Here is a 20,890-nt window from a genome sequence, read left to right as displayed (position 1 = left end):
TGCCAGGTCTCTTGGTCACCCACCCCAGGCTTCCTGCATGGGATCCCTTGAGGTTTGCTTCTAAAGGGCCCCCCTCATTTCCTTGGCCCTGTTCCCTCTGCCACTGCCTCCCATCTCAGACATCCTTCCCATTGGCTGGGCGCCATGACGCACACATGCAATTCCAGTGACTCAGGAGGCTGAGGCAGGAGGATTGCAAGTCCAAGGCCACCCTGGGCAACTTAGCAAGGACGTCTCAGAAAAAAATAAAAATTAAAAGCTTTGGGGATGTACTGAGTGGTTAAGTGCCCCTGGGTTCAATCCCCAGTACCAAAAAAAAAAAAAAAAATCCTTCTCCTTGACACGTGGTTCATAAGGACACTGACGATGCTTTTGTCCTCTGACCTGTTCCCGGCAGGCTCTTTTCCTTCTGCCTAGCAACTCTGTTTCAGTTCCAGTGTGTCTTTGTGGCTCTTTAAGAGGCCACCCAGAACATGTCCGCTGGTGGTCACCAGAACTAAAACCAGTGGAGGGCACGCGGCCAGCAGCCCAGAGACACGCCCAGAACCAAGCCAGACTTTATTTTCTCATGCACAGTCCTGGCCATGGCATTTATCCCCTGAGCTTCTGGTCCCCTCGCTGGTCCTCACTGCCACCATCTGCGTTGCCAGGATCTCTCTCTCCTCGGAACTTCTTTCCAGATCAGAGCTGTTGCTGTGACTTCTGCCGTCTGAAAAAAACTGGTTTGAAGGTTGGGGAGTAAGGAGGAGGAAGGGTAGGGACGAGACCCTCACAGCTGAGGGCTGGGAACATTGAGACCGGCTCACGTTGAAGCCTCCCTTGTCTTGGCAGAGCCCTGACGGTGGGCTCTGTTCTGTGCTGACATGGGGCTGCCTCAGAGCCCTGGGGTGCCTGACTGGCAAGGGTGGGACAGATTGAAGTTTCAGAATGTGCCCCCCTTGGTCCCAGGAAACGCAGTGCACCCCACCAAGCCTATTTTAGAGAACACGTGTGCAAACACTGTGCACACAGGGGTGTTTGTGACTGCTCTTCGCGGTGGGCAGAATAGTAGAAATAACTTCGATGCCTTTGAAAATGAGATCAAACCACGAGCTGCTACATCGTGAAATACCACGTGGCGTTAGCACCATACCAACGTGGAAGGGCTACCAAGATGACTGTTAAGGCAAAGCAAGCTCAGAGGAAGATGAAAGTCTGTGTCTATGATCAAAAGCCATGTGTCAGTATGTACGTGAGTGTTTGTGTGTGAAATAAAATGTAATAAAACACACGTGCTACGCGTTTACCTACCATGTGCCAGGTATTGTTCTCAATGCTTTGCAGGCATTAACTCATTTACTCCTCAAAATCTCCTGTGTGGTGGGTACTATCATTGGCTCCACAGAGCAGATGAGGAAACCGAGGCACAGGGAGCGCAGTTGCCCGGGAGTGAGCTGGGGCCGGACTCGGGTGCTCTGGCCCCAGAGTCCATGTTTTTAACCATTCCCGGCCTCACGCCCACCCTTGCACACGTGAGCACACACATACTAGATTATAAGCACCTGAACTTGCTCCGAGAGCCCTTTGGGGAGCAGAGCAAACTGGGCAAGGAGATCAAAGAGGGCCTTCATTTCCTCTTTGCTATGGTTCTGCGGATTTAAAATTTTTACCAGGCGGTATTATTTGTGACCAAAATATAAAAAATAAAAAAGATCCATGCAATGATAAAAATTACAATTCTGCTCTTCAATCAGTCTAGTAACACAGGGGTGTATGATTCTGAAGGGCAATTAGAGGTGGCCCCAAAAGCCCCCAACTGGAGACTTGGGGACTTGGGTCCCAGTTCTGCCTCTCGATGGCAGTGTGACCTCATCTGCTCACCTGAGGTGTTTGCTGGACTTGGAACCTTCTGGAATCTGAGCTATACCCTGGGCACTTCCTGCCAGCTTGCCAAGGCACAAGAGGCATCACTTTAGGTAGGACAGGAGAGGAGGTCGGGGCCGAGGCCAGGCAGCAGGGTAAGTGCAGGGGCCCCCCTTGTTGCTGGGTGACAGTGTCACTGAGGTATCGCCCAGTTTTAAGACAAGGGAGTCTGAGAACCCCGGCCTCACCCTTCGCTGCCTGTCAGTCTGCCCTTCCCACCTGCGCTGGGGTTTTTCCACGGGGAGGCCCCGAGCCAGGCCAGGGGCAGAGTGCCCAGGAAGCTGTGGTGCAGGGCCAGATGGGGGACCCAGGCAAGGCTCTCCAGGGAGCCCTGCTGAGACGCATGCCTGGCGGGGCAGTGTCCGCCTGCACCTCAGCAGGATGGTCAAGAGTGGCGGGCGAGCCAGTGGGGTCTAGAACCCCACAGACCTGAGGTCAAGGGCGAAAGCTGTCCCTTTCCAGCTGTGAGAATTCAGCTTCTCCGCTTCCCTCTCTAACTTTGGTTTCGTCATTTGCCAAACGAGATATATAACAGCAGCAGTGTGGCGGCGGCTGGGTGCTGTGGAGTTCAGCTCAGCACCTGTGGGGCGAGCGGCAGAGCGCGGGGCGTGAGTAAGGGCTCGGCGAGGGCTGTTACTGTTCTCTCTCTCTTCACGGTCCTTTCTGTCCAAGGGATTCAGCCTGAGCACCACCTGCCTTGCTCTCTACACTGGGGAAGAGTGGAAGGACCTGGATCCCAATGTGTGGGGCACTTGCTGTCCCTCTGTCCTCTTATCCCTGCTTCTCTGTCTTGCCCAAACTCAGCTGAAATACCACCAGCACCTCCCACCCGACAGATGCCTCCTCTGTGGGCCAGAGTGGCGCCCGGCACTCCTGCCATTGCACTCACCTCTGCGGGGAGTACTGGACCCTCGTCTTGTCTCTCATGGGTTGTGAGTCCTGGGCTGAAGCTCCTTCTGCCTGGTTCCAGCATCTGGCCCAACGGACATGACTGAGGCTCCAGCCGTGCTAGACAAGTGACCTGAAGGTGGGAAGCAGGTGGTGAGCATGGGGCTGGCCTGGGAATGTGGGGGAAGGGCAGTCGCTTGCTGCAGGGGGTGGACTCTAGACGACAGGAGTGGGGGGCCCTGGGAACTCATGCCCACCCAGCCAGGGCCGCGTGGAGAGCCCTGGGAGGGCCATCAGGCTGGGCCTCACCTGAAGTTCACCGTGCCCGTGTCCTCTTCCAGTCTCTTTACCAGCTCCCTGACTTGGTACCGGTTTATGGGGACCTTGTTTTGCTGAGGAGGTAGATGGAACACGGTATAGGGCTCCTTCTCACCCCATCTCCAGCACCCCCACCCCAATACCTCACCCCTCTGGGGACCACAGTTAGCAACTGACAGCAAAGAGGAAACGGAACCCGCCACGTGGAGGGGCTGGAAGACCACCTTCAGACTCCGGAGGGCCCCCCTTTTGTGGGGGAAGTAAGGGGGAAGGAGATCAGGATCGGGGTGAGGTGGGTGGCCCCTGGGGTGCACAGGAACCATCCTTTGCAGCATGGAAGGTCACTCTTGCTCCCAGCTGCTGAGTCCTGGCCAGCCCTCTTCAGCCCGGGCTGGACACTGAACCTGGGCCTCCCAGAGCCCCCTGCCTTGGGCCCAGGGTGTTCCAGGATATGCTGACGATGGGCCCTTTGAGTCTGCATTTCAGGGGGGCCTTCGGCACCTTCATCATGTTGAGGGCCAGGGGAATGGGATTTCCGGCCAGACGGCAGGGCTAAGGGGGAGACCCGGGGGCTCTGGGACGTGGTCGCTCCTCCCCTTCCCACCCCCAGCAGCCACGTGCACTGGGGGCAAAAACCCACAAGATGAAGAGTGTGTGGCATGTTGGGGGATGAGTGGCATCAGGCCACGTGGCACAGAGGATGACTTGGCCGGGAGGTTGAGGGAGGTCTCGGGTTTCCCTCCGGGTCCACACAAACAAGCGAGGGTCCCGCGGCCGATGCCAGGAAGTGACGTGAGGCATATCAGCGCACCTGCACCATCACCTTCCGGAACTCGCCCACGGACATCTTCATCGTTCCAGAAGGGTTCAGGCTCCTGAAGAAGTCCACCACTGGGATCTTTTTCTGGTCTGCGTAGCTCTGAAAGAAGCAGGAGATCCCAGCAGTGAATACTGGGCCTTGTCACAGGTCTGCTCCCCTAAGGAGCCTGGGGAGGGCAGAGGGCAACTCAGCAACCTGAGCCTCCCAGACGTTGCACGTGGACGCGGGTGGACGCAGGTGGACACAGGTGGCGCAGGCCCTTCCTGCCACTGAGCAGAAGCTCCATCCACTCTGTCTATCCATTGCCTTAAGAGATTGATGTCAACGCTGTCAAGATGTCACAGCGCCAAGGGAGTAGGGACGGTGATCATATCCACATACATTATTTGATTTGGGGGAGGGGGAACAGACTCTAGGAATTCCTGGGATTCTGAGTTTTGCACAAATGCAGGTTGGGAGAAGTACTTGGTTAGAAAATTTTAAAACTAGTTTTTTTTCATTGTTTCCCTTTTCAAAAATATTAATTGCATTGTAAGGCAATTTTAGAGGAGCAAAAAGAGACCCTGAGTTCCGTTCGGAGAACCAAAGACACCCACCCGCCCACACACCCCGCTTCCCCACCGTTCACCAAGTCCTGGAGGTGTGTCCACAATGACTCTCGACCACCCGCCCTTCATCCCCAGCCAAGTCGCCTTTCCACGTCTAGGATACCACAACGGGATTGGATTTTCCCAACTCCCACTTTTATCCCATTCAGTTCATGTCACTCCCCGAGGCCACAGAAATAACCCCTCTGCCCTGCTGGATTTGCCTCCATCTATAGCTCAACAGCTCTTGCTGGTGCCCTGCTTCCAATGGAGGAATCGAACCCCAACTGGAAGCCTGAGATCTAAGCACAGCCTTGGCGGCTGTGAGTCTCGGCTCCTGTGTGGGCCGCGTGGGCCTCTGCCAGCCGCGCCCCCTCGGGCAGCCCCACTCTCTCGAGACAACCCCTCCCTCGCCCTCCGCCTCGCCAGTCCCTGCAGATCTTCCAGGCCCGCCCCACCCCACCTTTTCTGCTTTGCTCAGTTCTGTGCTCATCTCTGGTTTGGATTCTGACTGTAATAGTTGTCTTCACACTTCTTATCTATCCTATGGCTTTTTCTTTTCCTTTCCTTTTTATTCTCTCCTTCCTTCCTTCCTTCCTTCCTTCCTTCCTTCCTTCCTTCCTTCCTTCCTTCCTTCCTTTCTTCCTTCCTTCTTTCTTCTCTTTCTCTCTCTCTCTCTTTCATACTGGAGATGGAACCCAGGTTTGCTTTACCAGCCCCTTTAATGCTTTATCTTGGGACAGGGTCAAGGCCCAGGATGACCTTGACCTTGAGATCCTCCTGCCTTGGTCTCCAGAGTTGCTGGGCTCATAGGCATGGGCCACTGGGCCTGGCAGTCATATGACATTTTCTGTTGGTCCTCACTGACTCTATCCCATCTTTCCGGCCAGGTTTTTGGCTTTCCGAGAGGAGGACCACTGTACACTGCCTATCTTGTTTAGCTCTACCCCAATATTCTTTCTGTATACTCTTCTCCACCCCCCATGTCCTAGAGACCCCGTGGCACCTGGGACTAACTCTGACTCCACGTCTGCAGCTCCCAGGCATGTGTCCCTCCCCACTGCTATTGCCATTGAACCAGGGGTGGGGCCCTCACCTGGCCTCAGACACCTCCATGCCAGTTCACCAGAGCATCCTTCTCCCCTTGCGAAACAGGTTCCCCTGTAGTCATCTTATTCATGAACTTACCCGATACCCTTTTGCCTTCTAGAACTTTCCTCGTGACAATAATTTTCATGCAAGAGCTTTTTTTTTTTTTTTTTTTAACCCACTTGGGTACTAGGGATTGAACCCAGGAGTATTTAATCACTGAGCCACATCCCCAGTCCTTTTTTGTATTTTATTTAGAGACAGGGTCTTGCCAAGTTGCTTAGGGCCTCACTAAGTTGCTGAGGCTCGCTTTGAACTCGTGATCCTCCTGCCTCAGCCTCCTGTGCTCTAGGGATTACAGGTGTGCATCACCATACCCGGCTACACAAGAACTTTTTAAAAATGTTATTTATCCCTGGAAGCTGAGGCACGCACACACGGAGTAGACCAATCCAGGGCCGGCGGCAGCCCTGGGGCGTGCACCTGCAGAATCTGCATTTGCACAGCATCACCTTTGCCTGCTTTCCCAGGGCAGCCGGCAGTGGGCTCCCAGTCTCCACCGCCCGCCGAGAAACACCAGACCTGGGTCTGGCCCCAGTTCGGTGAGGTGATGCGGCTAGGTGAGCAATCACACCCCTTTCAGCTCGAAAATTCTCCCATTTAAACATTTTCACTGTTTTACATCTACTTCCTGTGATTTCCTAGAGACCATCGCAGAAAAGAAAGCCAGATGCCAGCTATGACAAATAAAGGCTTCAGCTGTCCCCCCTGTAGCTGAAGTCACCAAATACCCATGCCCACCACAGGGAGTCTTGGCCTCCTGTGGAAAGAGCCTGCATTTTGGGGTGTTATTCCATGCTAGGCATTGCTCTCAGCACCTCACGTGTCTTAAGTATGCTGAGCTCCACAGGAACCCTCTGGGGTGGGTACTATTATTATGGCCACTGTACAAGTGAAAGGACGAAGGCCCAGAGAGCCTTGGTGACTTGCCTCAGATGAGGGCTTGGCTGGTGGAATCCGTCCTGTGCCATCTGCCCTCCCCGCCCCCAGCCAGGTCTCAGCTCTTCCCTCCTCTGGGAGGTAGGATGCACCCAGGGGGATCCAACGACCACTGGGAGAGTCCAGCCTGTGGTCCCCAGGACTGAGACATTCCTTGTTAGAAAGGATCGTACTACGTGGTGGCGCATGCCTGTGCTCCCAGCGGCTCGGGAGGCTGAGGCAGGAGGATCTTCAATTCAAACCCAGCCTCTGAAATTTAGTGAGACGCTAAACAACCAAGTGAGACACTGTCTCTAAATAAAATATAAAAAAGGACTTGGGGAGGTGACTTGGTGGTTAAGTAACCCCGGGTTCAATCCCTGGTACTTCCCATAAAAGATTGTACAGATACTTTGGGGAGGAGAAACGCTGGGCAGCTGATGGGGGCCAAAGGCTAGCTTCCTCCAGGGCCCCCCAGAGGCTCCGAGAGGCAGGCAGGAGCTCACCTGGATCAGCTTCATGGGGTTTGCTCCCAGGAAGAAGCTCTTCTTGGCAGAGAAACCTTGAACTACCTTGCAGAACACGTCCAGCTGGGGATGGATGGCGCAGACCCCGTCCACCATCCTCAGGAACGACTCGGTCACCAGCACATTCTGCAGCAGGGAGAGAGGGACTGGTGGCCAGGGAGCTGCACTGTGCTCTCTTCCTGCCCCCCGCAGGCCTGCCCCTTCCTCCCAAGCCAGGTCAGGAACTTGGGTCTTTTCCCGCTTTGTTCTGCCGTGCTGCTCCAAGACTGGGTGGCTCTGGAGCTCGGGATTGGACTCCTAAGTTCCCATGTGATTTCTGCTCAGCTGTTCGTGCTGAGTGCTGGTGGTTTGTCACGTGCTGCCCGCTCAGCTCAGCTCGGCAAGTGTGAGCGACCGCATTTGATGGACAAGCTGCAACTGTGAAACTGTCCTGCACAAATATCCTGAGATCCACGTATCCACGCGAGCAGTGCTCTTCAGAGCCGGTGCCCCGGAAGAGAAACCCTACTCAAGTCATCCTGTCCTAGGATCCGAGGAACTGGAAACCCCCCTATTGGGAGTGCCCTTGGAATTGGTTAATAGGACATGGGGGAAAATGCGTCCTGTGAAGTAGTCCCTGTCACACCTGGCCTCCACCAATGTGGTCAACCTGTCTGTCCTTAGCTGTGGTTCAGTACCTTTTACCTTTTCAAATTATACTCCTGCTTGAGGTCTTTGTGGGTATTCTGGACAAAGTCCTAGGAGCATATGCAAAGCAGGGATTCCAATACCATGTGGTTATGGTGGCTTAGTTGACAAATGGGAAGGAAAGGGGTACGCTCTGGTTGGGGTTCATGTGCTGGTTCCCAGGGTAGTGATGTGGGAGGCAGTGAAATCTTTCAGAGGTGGAGCCTCAGGCAAGGTGTTTGGGTCATTGTCAGGGGACGGCCTTCAGAGGAAATGGATGCAGTTCTTGTGAGATTCCAATTAGTTCTTGAGAGACTCCAGTTCGTTCCATGAGAGGGAGTTATAAAAGAGCAACACTGACTCCTCCCTAGTCTCTGGCTTTCTGTCTCCTATGTGATCTCTTTCTCTCACATGAGTTCCCCGCATAATAACATACAACATGAGGTGATGCAGCCAGGAGGCCCTTACCAGAACCAGTCCCATGCCGTTCAGCATCCAACTGTGAACTAAATAAACCTTTTTTAAAAATAAAGTATCCAGCCTCAGGTGTTTCCTTATAGCAAGAGAAAACAGACCAACATAGGCTAATTCAGGTTATTTGTTCTGGTAGGCTTGTTTAGTGGCAATGTGGTCACAGTTCATGGATTTATGTGCCATCTAGGGATTAATTAATCAGCACCATTTCTAGTGTCCCCTCAAATGCACCAAAGCAGTGCCTGGGTCTATGCCTCCCAACCTGCTCTGTGGGATGGGGGGTGGTGAATGACAAAAAAATTTGAACCCGTGGCTGAGGCCCAGAGGCAGGGCAGGAGGGGGTGAAGGCGTCATGCTGTGGTGCAAAATCAGAGCCAAAGCACAAGGGTGGAGAGAGAGGGAGCCCCTGAGGAAAGACCCGGGAGCACAAGAAGGAACGGAGAGGAAAGGGGTGAAGGAAAAATGAAAAGAAAAGCAGCTGTATTTTTATAATGTTTTACAAGCTGTGCAAAAAGAAATCTAAATTTTACTAATCATTTCTCAGGAGTTTGAGTTTAGATATTAAAAATATCATCACTCATAATTTCAAGGTATTCAAATAATCTTACAAACATCATTGTGAGGCATTATAAATATAAAAGGACTTCAACATCATTGTCTTTACAAAATTCTAGAGTAGAAGGCAGAGCTGGATTGACTCCTGGTGCTTGCTGTGGGTCTTGGGCAAATGATCTAACCTTTCCGTTTCAGTTCCCCTTATGCAGGGCTCGGGATACAGCTCAGTTGGTAGAGTGCTCGCCTTGTATGCACAAGGCCCTGGGTTCAAATCCCCAGCACCACAAAAAAGTTTCCTTATACACTAAGAAAAATGAAGAAATGCCCTTCCCTGCAAAAAAAAAAAAAAAAAAAAAAAAAAAAAAAATTTGCAGTGCTAACCCACCGCACCTGTGAATGTGAGCTTATTTGGAAACAGGATCTTTGCAGATGATCAAGTTAAAATGGGATCATCATGGGTGGGCTCTGGTTCCAAATGACCAGGCCCTTATAAAAAGGGGATCTGGGATAGAGAGACAGGCATGCATACAGGGTGACGCCACGAGAAGCTGAAGGCAGAGATCGGGGTGATGCATCTACAAGCCCAGGAATGCAAAAATGGAGAACAGGCCCCGGAAGGGAAGGAAGGAGTCTGGAAGAGATTCTCCCTCACCGTCCTCAGAAGGAACCAACACCTTGATCTTGGACCTCTGCTGTCCAGAACTGGGAGACAATCCATTTCGGTTGCTAAAGCCACTGGTTTGTGATGAAGCCGCCCCGGGAGAAGGCTGCAGTGCCTCCCAGAGCAGGAGCAAAGGAGCCGGCTTCATAAAATCACTTGTGGGGGGGAGAGCATCCCACGGGGAGGAGATAGGATATGGTCGTTCCCAGCTGCCTTCCGCAGGCCCATGCAGGCGGGAGTCCCCGCAGGAGTCCGCAGTCCCCTGGGTGGATTTCCTCCTCCATCGAGGGAGCGGGAAAGAGACTCTGGGTGCAAGAGGCCAAGTCATGACACGAAAATACATGTTTCTGTGTGTTTGAACACCCAGGTCCCCAAAGACCCTGTGGTTCTGGAACATTCTGAGACCTGGGCCATTCATGACCAAAGCTGCTGCTGCTGCTGCTTGAAGGGCCACTCCTGATGAGAGGACCCACTGGAGAGGCCCAAGCTGAATCAAAGGTGCCCTTTCCAAGGGGCGGGAGGGCCCATGAGGGTGGAGTTGGTGGCACTGAGCACAGAGGGGACAGGGAAACTGGCTTGCTCCCTGGGACAGGGGATGGACGACCCTCCGGTCACTTACGGAAATGTCAAGTTCTTCCATCTTGGATTTGGGGTTCCTTTTGATGGCCTGGACAAGCAGAATGGCTCCATCCATATTCATAGGGTTCAGGAAAAGCTGTAGCAAGAAGGGCAAGACAGGATGAGGCTGGGAGGGGACAGGGGAGGCTGGGGGGGGATGGGGAGGTTGACAGGGGACAGGGGAGGCTGAGAGGGGTCAGGGGAGGCTGAGAGGGGGACAGGAAAGGGAGAGAGAACAGGAGAGACTGAGAGGGGACAGGAAAGGGTGAGAGAGGGACAGGAAAGGATGAGAGAGGACAGGGGAGGCTGGGAGGGACACAGGAGGCTGAGAGGGGAGAGGCTGAGAGGGGACAAGAAAGGCTGAGAGGGGGACAGGAAAGGGTGAGAGAGGACAGGGGAGGCTGGGAGGGGACACAGGAGGCTGAGAGGGGACAGGAAGGGCTGAGAGGGGACAGGGGAGGCTGAGAGGGGACACGGGAAGCTGAGAGGGGACAGGAGAGGCTGAGAGGGGAGAGGCTAAGAGGGGACAGGAGAGGCTGAGGGGGAGAGGCTGAGAGGGGACAGGAGAAGCTGAGAGGGGGACAGGAAAGGGTGAGAGGGGGACAGGAAAGGGTGAGAGGGGGACAGGAAAGGGTGAGAGAGGACAGGGGAGGCTGGGAGGGGACACAGGAGGCTGAGAGGGGAGAGGCTGAGAGGGAACAGGAAGGGCTGAGAGGGGACAGGAGAGCCTGAGAGGGGGACAGGAGAGGGTGAGAGGGGACAGGAGAGGCTGAGAGGGGGACAGGAAAGGGTGAGAGGGGGACAGGAAAGGGTGAGAGAGGACAGGGGAGGCTGGGAGGGGACACAGGAGGCTGAGAGGGGAGAGGCTGAGAGGGAACAGGAAGGGCTGAGAGGGGACAGGAGAGCCTGAGAGGGGGACAGGAGAGGGTGAGAGGGGACAGGAGAGGCTGAGAGGGGGACAGGAAAGGGTGAGAGGGGACAGGAAGGGCTGAGAGGGGACAGGAGAGGCTGAGAGGGGACACGGGAAGCTGAGAGGGGACAGGAGAGGCTGAGAAGGGAGAGGCTGAGAGGGGACAGGAGAGGCTGAGAGGGGGACAGGAGAGGGTGAGAGGGGACAGGAGAGGCTGGCACCAAGCTGACTTGCACTTCTTCCCATCAGACCCAACCTCTGTCTTCCTCCCAGACTTCTCTCTCTGTCCATCTATCCACCCACCTGTCCACTTCACTGCTCAGCAAACCAACCATCCACCTATCCATTTGTCCATCCGTCCATCCATCCATCTGTCCGTCTGTCCATCCATCCGTCCGTCCATCCGACGAGGCCTGCTCTGTGCCAGCCATCAGGCTGAGCCCTGAGAGATGCCCAGCAGACGTGACAAGGTCTCTGACCTCAGGTACCTCAACTCCACTTGGGGGAGACAGGCATACCAGCAAATGGCCTCAGACACATGATAAAAGCAGTGAGGTCACAGCTCAGGCACAGCATTCAGCAGAGTGCCTGGTGTGCGGTGAGTCGTCTGTGAAGGGTGTTATTACTGCTGGAGGCTTCACGGAGTGGTGTCGTGAAGAGGAGGTGAAGCGTTTTACTGAGCATTTACTGTGTCCGGTGTTTCCCAGAATCCGAGGTCCCCGAGTGGGGACGCGCTGACTTGAGCCCGCCCCCGCGGCGCGGAGCATCTAGCCTCTGTGGGACTCACTTTCTTAATTTCCCAAGTTTAGGTGGGAACCACCCAGGTTTCCTGTGGCAAAGTTGATATGACCAAACTAAAGAGGTTCGTTTTCTACTTTTCTATTTCACTTCTGAAAATTAGGGCAAAAAAACATTAAAAAGTATTTATTACATCTGGTCAGTGTGGATTATTTAGAAAAGCAGTAGGAAGAGATGTTTTAAATCACCTGTACTCCACCAACCGGAGACAACCTCTGTCGCCGTTTTTCTGAGACGACTTTTTACTCTTAGAATTCAGGTTCTCAGCACTGACTCAGCTTCGTTGGGCACCAAGAGGGACTCTCTCCCGGCGTGGGTCTGCCTCCTGAGTGACACCTGGTCCCACTCCACCCCAGCCAGTCCCAGCTCTCCTGGTCACTCGATGGCCAGGCTGGTCCCCTCGGCAGCCACCACGCCCCCTTTTCCTGTCAGAACCCAGCCTCCTCCTGTCTCTTTAATGACACTGGGTGGTTGTCCTCTGGGATCACAGACTCATCCTCGCTTTTCTCATGTCTGTTCTTCGGGCACTAGGACCACCACGTCTGTGTCCCCCAAGCCACCCTACATCTTGAGGGAGCTGGGGTTGCCCTGGAGAGCCGGGCAGAGCTGGCAGCCCTCTGCCTCTGGCTGGCTGTGTGGCCTCGGTGTTCTCAGCCCACGGTGGAGCTGAGGGAGCTCACTTTGTCTGAAGGGCGAGTCCCCTGACATGGTGCAGCTCGTGGGAGGAGCCCCAGCGAGGGGAACTAGCAGCAGAAGTCCCCTTTCGTCCGCTTTCACCCTGCCCAGCAGATTCAGTGTTATGAATCAGTATCTTCCAGTAAGTCGGTTTAAAGTGAAATCAGAGTTCGTCCACGCCTTCGCTCACTGTGTATCCACCAGACACTTGCGACATGCCCAGCGCTACGCGAGGTGTGAGGGACACGATAATGGATCAGACTAAACGGCCTTTGTTCTCAGGAAGTGCGCTGGTCTGGATGTGAGGTGTCCCCACAGGAGGAGGTTCAGAGGAGACATGCCTGGCTGTTGAAGGCAGGTGGGGCGTGGCTGGAGGAGGGGGGCCCTGGGACCAGGCTTTGGGGTACGTATTCTGCATCCGGAGAGTGGGGTCTCTGCTCTCTGATCACCCACCGAGCGAGCTGCTTCCCTCCGCCACACTCTCCTGCCACCATGTTCAGCCTCACCTCCAGCCCTGAGGCATGGAGCCTATGGTCTGGGGACTGAGGCCTCTGAGCCCGTGAGCCCCCAATAAACTCTTCCTCCTCTACGATTGTTCTGGTCGGGTCTGTTAGTCCCAGCAGGAGCCGGCTGACTGAAATGGGGAGCTTCCACGCCGGTGGGTGCCGACATCAAACAGCAGCCCAAAGGGAGACAGCACAGCAAGCTCTGCGGGAGGGCAGGGCCCTGGGAGAAGGCCACCGACCCAGGGTCCTGTGTGCGAACTGGAGTGGGCGAGAGGAGCGGGACAGGCCAAGGCCCTGAGGTCGACCGGGAGAGAGGAGAGAAGCACGGCCTTGGGGTGGACTGAGGCCCGGGCACTGGCTCTGCAGCAGGAGGCCGGGGTCTCAGTGGGAGGCGGAGGGTCAGAAAGTCAGGTGTGTTCCCAACCCACACTGGCCGCCGGCGAACCCCAGGCAGACCAGGCTGGGAGAGGGAGGACCCGTCAGGAGTCTGTGGTGCCCCAGGGGGAGCTGAGGTGACCCTGGGTCTGATGCAGAGAGAGGAAGGACAAGGGGGTGTCCCCAGTGATTCTCTCCAGCCCAGGCGGACACCCCCACACCTGCAGACACCCACGGACACACGCGCGCACACACACAACGGTACCTTCAGGACCTGGAGGCCCTCGTTGAACTCCAGTCCCCTGCTGAGTCTGGAGGCCCCCTCGTTGCCGATGTCATTGCCACTGACGTCCAGGTAGACCAGGTGGTTGTTGAGTCTGAGGACCTCCCCCAGGGCCAGAGCCCCTTCGTTCCCAAAGCCATTCATGGCGAGATCCAGTTTAATCAGTGTCACGTTACTCTGGTGGCCGGGGGAGGACAGCAGCGTCAGGTCTGGGGTGACCCACCCAGCAAACCGCTCCAGCCTCCAGCTTCCACCTGCTGCTGGCGCGGAGACCTAGCCCTCAGGGTCCCCAGAGCCGCCCCATCAGCCCAGCTCCCTCCCAGCTCCGTCTCCAGAGCTCCGGGACTCTCCTCCTTGGGGTCTGGTAGTACCCTGCCCCTGAATTAAACGGTAGGACTTATTAAAAAGGAATCAACAAATCCAGAAATTGTGGACGAGAGACCAGCGACTGAAAGGGCATTTGTTGGAGCTCAGAAAACCCTCATCAAGGAAGAGGAGTGGGAGGGGAGGAGGGATGCCCGGCCATCCTCACCTGGGCTCGACACACGGAACACCTTACCCGGAGACCATTGCACAAGGCCACTGCTCCCCGCGTGTGGAAATGATTCCAGCTCAGATCCAGCTCCCGGATCCCCACATTGATGTCTGGGAGGGAGAGGAAGTCAGTTCAGCATCCCCACGCCCAAAGAACCCAGCCTTGGGGGTTAAAGTAAAACACCCAGGCAAGGATTTTTTTCCATTATTCATTTAAACACAGAATTGTCAGATTTTCCTCAATGCTGAGAAAGATGAAGTAAAATAATCTTATCCTTCTATTTCAGGTGGCAAGTAAATGGGTGTAATCTGTTTGGCAGATATTATGTGATCATAGATTATTTTCCCACTAAGATGTGCACTCAGTATCACAGAACTCTGAGATGTTCCCTAAGAAGACAGTATAGAACGTGGGAAGGGTCCTGAACTTGAAGGTTGATGTTTGCAATGGCATCAATAATAAAGGTGGAATTTGTGACTCACAGGGGAAAAAGATAAAGAATATCATAAATTATCCATGTGGTGGAATATTATGCAGCCATTAAAAATGGATGGAGGTAGTGTGGCAAACAACTGCCAGGCTGTACACAGGGAGGCAGTGATGGACCTGGTGTGTTGTCACATGATGTCTGTTTCCTGGAGTGCCATGGGAACAGCGCTGACTCTGGAGCTGCTCTTAGGAGAGCCTCAGAGACACAGCAGCTGGGGGTGGGAGGCACCAGGCTTGTCCAGAATCTGGATTTGCACAGAGTTCACACTTTAAAAAAATATATATAAAGATGCTTTTTGGGGGCTGGAAGTGTAGAGTACTAGTCTCGAATGCCCAAGGCCCTAACTTTGATTTTCAGCACTAGAAAGAAAAAAAAAAGATACTTTTGCTTGCATACTCCACAGGGATGGGAAAACTTCCTGTTTAACCACATTGTTATTTTTATTTGGGGGAAAGTGGCAGTGCAGAGGGCTCCATCGGAGGAGACACTGTCTTCAGGCCCCAGGAAGGAGACTTCTATTCCTTCTTCCTTCCTCCCTCCCTCCGTCCCTCCCTCCCTTCCTTCCTCCCTCCCCCTCCACCGCCCTCTTCTTTTTTGGTGCTAGGAATGGAACCCAGCGCCTCGTGCCTGCCAGGCAAGTGCTCTGCCATGTTCTCAGCCCTTACGTTTTCCTGTGTGTACAATGTGCTGTGTACCAATCATGTCTGTCTGCCTGTCTCTGTGTCAATCACACCTCTTGTTCTTGTGATGACGATATTCTCCTGCCTTCATTCTCTTCCCTTCCCCTTCCCTCGCTCTCCTCCTCTCCTCTCCTCTGCCAGCTCCCTCACTTAAGATGCAGCATGCACACTGGCATCTCTTAAGTGGCCACATGATATGAAATCAAACGCTGAACTCATCACCTACTTTGTGACCGTGGGTGGGTTATTTATCTGTCCCTCACTGTGTTTCCTCATCTGTAAAATGAAGTTTTAAGCTGTGTGGGGATTGATGTAAAATGTGAGCCTGATGCCCCTCACTTAGTAATCACTGACTGTTTGGTATCTTTAATAATAATAATAATAAAATAATAATAATATATTTTGTACTGGGGATTGAACCCAGGGGCACTTTATCACTAAGCCACATCTCTGGTCCTTCTTATTTTTTACTTTGAGACAGGGTCTTGCTCAGTTGCTTGGGCCTTGCTAAGTTGCTGAGGTCGGCTTTGAACTTTTGATCCTCCTGCTTCCATCTCCGGAGCCCCTGGGATTACAGGTGTGCGCCACCACGCCCGGCTAAGAATAACATTTAAAAAAGTCTCACCCACGGTGTTGTTATAACCCTGTGAAGACAGAACGCATTCCGGTTTCCTTTAAATTTGTGACCTCAGCTTTCAGTGGAGAATTGAACGCCCTCCCCCGCTTTCCACTGCTGCCCCCTCCTGAATGCTGCAGCCAGCTGGAGACCTTGCCGCTCAGTGCCCTGGAACAGCAGCAGCAGGACACTGGCCAGTGGCGGCCTGGTCCGCCGCCAGCCCTCCCCCGGCGGCCAGCCCTGCTCCCTCCGCCTCTTTGGGGCTCCCTAGGGCCACGCCCCTCCTGCTGCTCGGGCCTCTCCGGGATTTCCCTCCTGCACGGATCTTCCCCTCCTTCTGCAGCATCGGTTTCTTCCTCTGTTCCTTTCAGCATTTTTTCAGCCTTAAAAACCCTTCCTGGGTGCTGGGGAGATAGCTCAGTTGCAAGCACAAGGCCCTGGGTTCAATCCCCAGCACTGCAAAAACAAACAAACAAACACACACACACACCCTTCCTGGACTCTAGTCTCCCTCTGGTTCGCTCCCCATCAGTTCCAGCCTCCCCAGCGGAACTTAACTTCGAGCAGCTGGTCCTGCCCTGGCCACTTCTTGGCACCCCAGTTTCAACTCCAGCTGGGCTTCATTCTCACCCACTTCACTAAAACGCTTACCCAGGGGCCAAGATCTTGCTGCTGGGGTCACTTTTCTGTCCTCATCTGATCTCTTAAGCAACACTGGACACAGCTGACCACTTCTTCCCCCCATAATCTCTTCGCTTGTCACCCTGAGATCTCACTTTCCTGGTCGCCCTCCTGTCCGATGGACACTCCTCAGGCCCCCTGCTCCGCTGTAGCACCCAGTGGCCATCGGCCACCGAAATGGAAACGTGAGCGCCGAGCACAGCCCCCTGCAGTCGTAGGACCTGGAGTTTCCCCACCCAGGTTGCCACGCTGTCCTCGGCCGAGAGAGGCGGCAAGATGGGCAAGATGGGCAGGCGTCCATCCTCATTTCCAGCTTTCCTTCTCCACGTCAGCAGGTCCTTTCAGCTTCTGCCCCAGATGCCTTCTGAACCTGCGGCTCTTCCATCTCGCCACCCCTTCCCCAGCTCACGCAGGATGGCACCGTCCCGGGCTACAAGGACAGCTTCCTGATTGCCACGCCCCTCTCCGTTTCCGTTCTCCATTGCTCTTCCCACTGCAGTCAGAGCAGGGCAGTTTCCAATTTGCAGATCCCACGGTGACCTTCCCACGGAGCACTCTGCACAACTCCATTGCCCGTGGAATAAAACCCAGATTTGTCCACGCTGCGGCCACAAGCCTGATGTGACTTGGCCGTGGGCCACCTCCGTGCCTTCTGCTCCTTCCAGTCTCTTCCCTGTCCCCTCTGTTCCTGCCACCGTGTCCTCAAACACGTGATGCTCTCACCTTCCTGTCTGGAACGCCGAACCCCAGAACTCGGGGCGGTCGTCTCTTGGTTATCAGGTCCCGTGGCCCGGCCCTCCCTCCCGGCTGCCCTCCCCCCTGCTGAGTGGCCTCCTCTTTCTACTCGTTCGCCCAGGGATGCCCATCCAGGCGGAGGCACTTTCCCAGTGATGACGGTGCTGTGGTCACCTCCTCCGGACACCTGCCGTGGGGGTGGACACCTTCTCCAAGGTGAGTCCGTCTGTGTTCATGGAATGTGCGCACTTCAATCCCATCAGTCACTCTGATCGGTGGCTTTGCCAAGCACCTGTGAGTGGTCTCATTTCTCCCCGCTGTCCGCAACTTTTGAGACTCACTGACTTTAAACTCTTATAGCTTCATCTTCCTATTGCTGCATTCCCGTAATTACTAAAGGGTTGGGCAGCTGACTTACTTCTTGTGCTGTCAGATGCCTTGACCAGTGTTTTACTGGGGGCATTTATTAGCCTAGAGGTCCTATTAATTGATAGGAGTTTTCTTTTTGGGATAGGGTCTTGCTTTGCTGCCCACACTGGCCTCCAACTCACAATCCTCCTATCTCAGCCTCCAGAGTAACCGGGACTATAGGCACATGCCGCTATGCCAGGAGATATATAGAATCTTTTATCAAAAGTCTGAACATTCTAATCTTTTATATTTATACAAATGCTGCAAATGTCCACTCCCAACGCCCTCTGTGGCTTATCTCTTGTCCCTGGTCGTTCTTTTATTTTTTTCTGGTACTGGGTATTGGACCCAGGGGTGCTCTATCACTGAGCTACACCCCCTACCCTGTTTATTTTTTTAATTTTGAGACTGGATCTTGCTAAGATGCTGAGGCTGGCCTTGAACTTGTGGTCCCCTGCCTCGGCCTCCTGAGTAACTGGGTTATGAGTGCATGCCACTCTGCCTGGCTCATGGTGTCTTTTTTATATACATGTTTAAACGCATTGTTGTCAATATATGGGTTGTGTTCATTACGGCTGATGCTCACTGTTACACAGGTACGCATCCTTGGCCTCCTAAAGTCTGCGAGTTGTTCCTCTACCTGGTCTTCTAATCATTGAGAAGTCTTACTTCCCACATCTTGGTATTTGCTTCACTTAAAATGTTTTTTGGGGGGGGCATAGTTTACATCACTTTTATAATCCAAACATTCAAAATTTAAATAAAAATAAAGGGCGAGTCAGCTCTGATAAACGATCTTTCTCCCAATCCCTCCCCTTGGCTGGTCCCCTTCCCTCCATGGGGACATACTCAGCATCTGTCCCAGTTGTTCCCCTCCTGTATCAGTGATTTGGTTGTGACTGAGATCCAGGGTCTTAATTTGGTAATTGATCTAGAGGAACAAATGGTGAGAAGAGAGGTTACTTTTGTCTTCTGACTGCAAATCTCTCACCTCCCTCAGGGCAGTATGATGGAGAGCTCCCAGTTCTTGGCTGAAAGCTAATCCTTATTTGTTTTTTTTTGTTGAACTGTTGATGGTCACTGTGAGAATGCAATGCCATCCTGAAAGCCCCACCACTTTCTGGGCTCTTAGCAGGCTTGGAAGAGGCCAAACACTCATCGCCCCCAGACTATGTAAGTAGCCTTGCTTGAGCCAGCCAGCCCAAGTCACCCAGATCCCCAAGACAGGCCCACATGGCTCACCTGCACCCCTTGCTCCTTACCGTCAGGGCTTGGCAGAGGAGTTCTATGGCTTCCTCCTTGAAGTTATTTCCTAAAGTGAGGGTGTTGTGTTAGCAAAGCACTCTGCACTGGGGCCCCCTTGCCCACCCACGTCAGCCCTGCCAGTCCTCTGCACTCCAGAACAATCAGACGTGGGAAAGATGACAAGCACTCAATGCAAATGTGTAGACACAAGGAACAAGAAGAAAATGTTCATCTCCTTTAATGTGTCCTTCTCTGTGACGTTCAGGTATGAGTATCTGTACTCTATAAAGAATGCCTAGCACTCAATAACAATTGACATTTCATAGAAGAGGAAATAAAAATGGAAATAAACATCTGAAAAGAGTCTCTTTTTGAATCGTAATATGGGAATGTAATGATGATAATAATATAATTCATAATAGCCAAACCATAGAACCAGCCTAGGTGTTCATCAACAGATGAATGGATAAAGAAAATGTGATTTATTTACATAGTGGAGTTTTATTTAGCCATAAATAAAAATGAAATAATGGCATTTGCAGGAAAATGGATGGATGGAACTGGAGATCATCTTGTTAAGGGAAAGAAGTAAAACTCGGAAGGTTTAGGGTCATATATTTTTTCTCACATGCAGAAACTAGAGAGGAAAAAGAAAAAGGTGGAGGTGGATTCCTAAAAATCAAAAGGAGATCAATAAAAGAAAGGGACCAAGGGGTGGGAGATGGGGAGGGAGGCAGGGAGTGCTGGGGAGTGATCTTAGTCAAATTATATTGTTATATTGTATGCATGCATGAATATGAAACAACTCCCATCAGTATGTACCATTATAATGCACCAATAAGAAATGTGGAAAAAAATAATGTTAATAATAATGACTAACACTTATTGAATATTTACATGCCAGATACTTAGATTTTAAGTCATTTAATCCTCCCAGTCACCATCTGAAGTAATATAATTGTCCTTAGTCTATTCATAAGAAAAATGAGTGACAAAAGGGTTAATAACTTGCCTAACGTCAAAGTTGGAATTTGGATCCAAGTACAGGGACTACAACACCCACACAGTTTACCATTTGATTCACAAACATCTTGCTATTCACCCTTTGGGGATAGCATGGAGAAACCATCCATCGGTAGAATTTTAACTTGGTACAGGCCCCTTAAGGGAAATTTGGAAATTAATTTTTAACTTCACAAAAGTTGTATATTTATTTTTGGGTGTATATTTAAATTCGGCAATCATACTTCTGGGTGTGCATTCAGGATACTAGGACGTGGGCCCAAAAGATGTGTATGAACAGGAAAGTCCTTTGAAACATGAATTGAAAGACTGAAAAATTGGAAATGATCTGAGTTCCCATCCCCCCAACAGAGGGATGATAAATGAAGCTCCAGGCATAACGAGGAAGATTGCGCAGCAGATGGGAAATGTCTATTTGCTCTGTCATAGAAAGAAACCCAAGATATATGTAGAGGAAGACGAGGAATTCAAGAATAATACCTCACAGGAAATAACATTAACATTAAAAGGGAAACTGTTTTTTTCCCCTGGATACTTTTAAGATTCCTGGATCTTAGGCACTTTTTCAGCGATACATTCAAGGGTGATTTCTTTCTATTTACCTTTCTTAGGACTTACTTGGTCCCCGTCTCGGGGAATTCACCAATTCAAGAGGCATGCCAACTAACATTTGCTCACTTGTTCTCTCCTCCTTCCAGAAATTCTACTAGCTATACTGAGTCTATTCATTCTCTTACACTCTTTTATCTTTTATTTTTTCTATATTTTTATCTTTCTACACTGTGAAGGCAGGTAAATGTGTTTAGGCTAATTCTATTAACCTGTGTCTACTGTGTTTTTAGAT

General features: G+C 52.5%; 1 protein-coding gene across 1 annotated transcript in view; it reads right to left on the bottom strand.

Annotated features, from left to right (window-relative positions):
• Positions 1 to 625: 625 nt before the first annotated feature.
• The window catches only part of Lrrc74a (leucine rich repeat containing 74A), a 30,837-nt gene continuing 10,572 nt past the window's right edge, over positions 626 to 20,890 (bottom strand). The window contains exons 6-14 of the mRNA XM_047539404.1: positions 19,041 to 19,090; positions 18,628 to 18,709; positions 14,190 to 14,275; positions 13,613 to 13,807; positions 10,085 to 10,180; positions 7,089 to 7,235; positions 3,920 to 4,027; positions 3,100 to 3,182; positions 626 to 719 (exon numbers count right to left, since the gene is read on the bottom strand). Coding sequence (XP_047395360.1) covers positions 626 to 719; positions 3,100 to 3,182; positions 3,920 to 4,027; positions 7,089 to 7,235; positions 10,085 to 10,180; positions 13,613 to 13,807; positions 14,190 to 14,275; positions 18,628 to 18,709; positions 19,041 to 19,090 — 941 coding nt within the window. The remainder of the gene's footprint in view (positions 720 to 3,099; positions 3,183 to 3,919; positions 4,028 to 7,088; positions 7,236 to 10,084; positions 10,181 to 13,612; positions 13,808 to 14,189; positions 14,276 to 18,627; positions 18,710 to 19,040; positions 19,091 to 20,890) is intronic.

This window comes from Sciurus carolinensis, chromosome 2 (assembly GCF_902686445.1).
Source record: "Sciurus carolinensis chromosome 2, mSciCar1.2, whole genome shotgun sequence".
NCBI classification, from domain to species: domain Eukaryota; kingdom Metazoa; phylum Chordata; class Mammalia; order Rodentia; family Sciuridae; genus Sciurus; species Sciurus carolinensis.
This window is presented reverse-complemented; position numbering and strand designations above follow the sequence as displayed.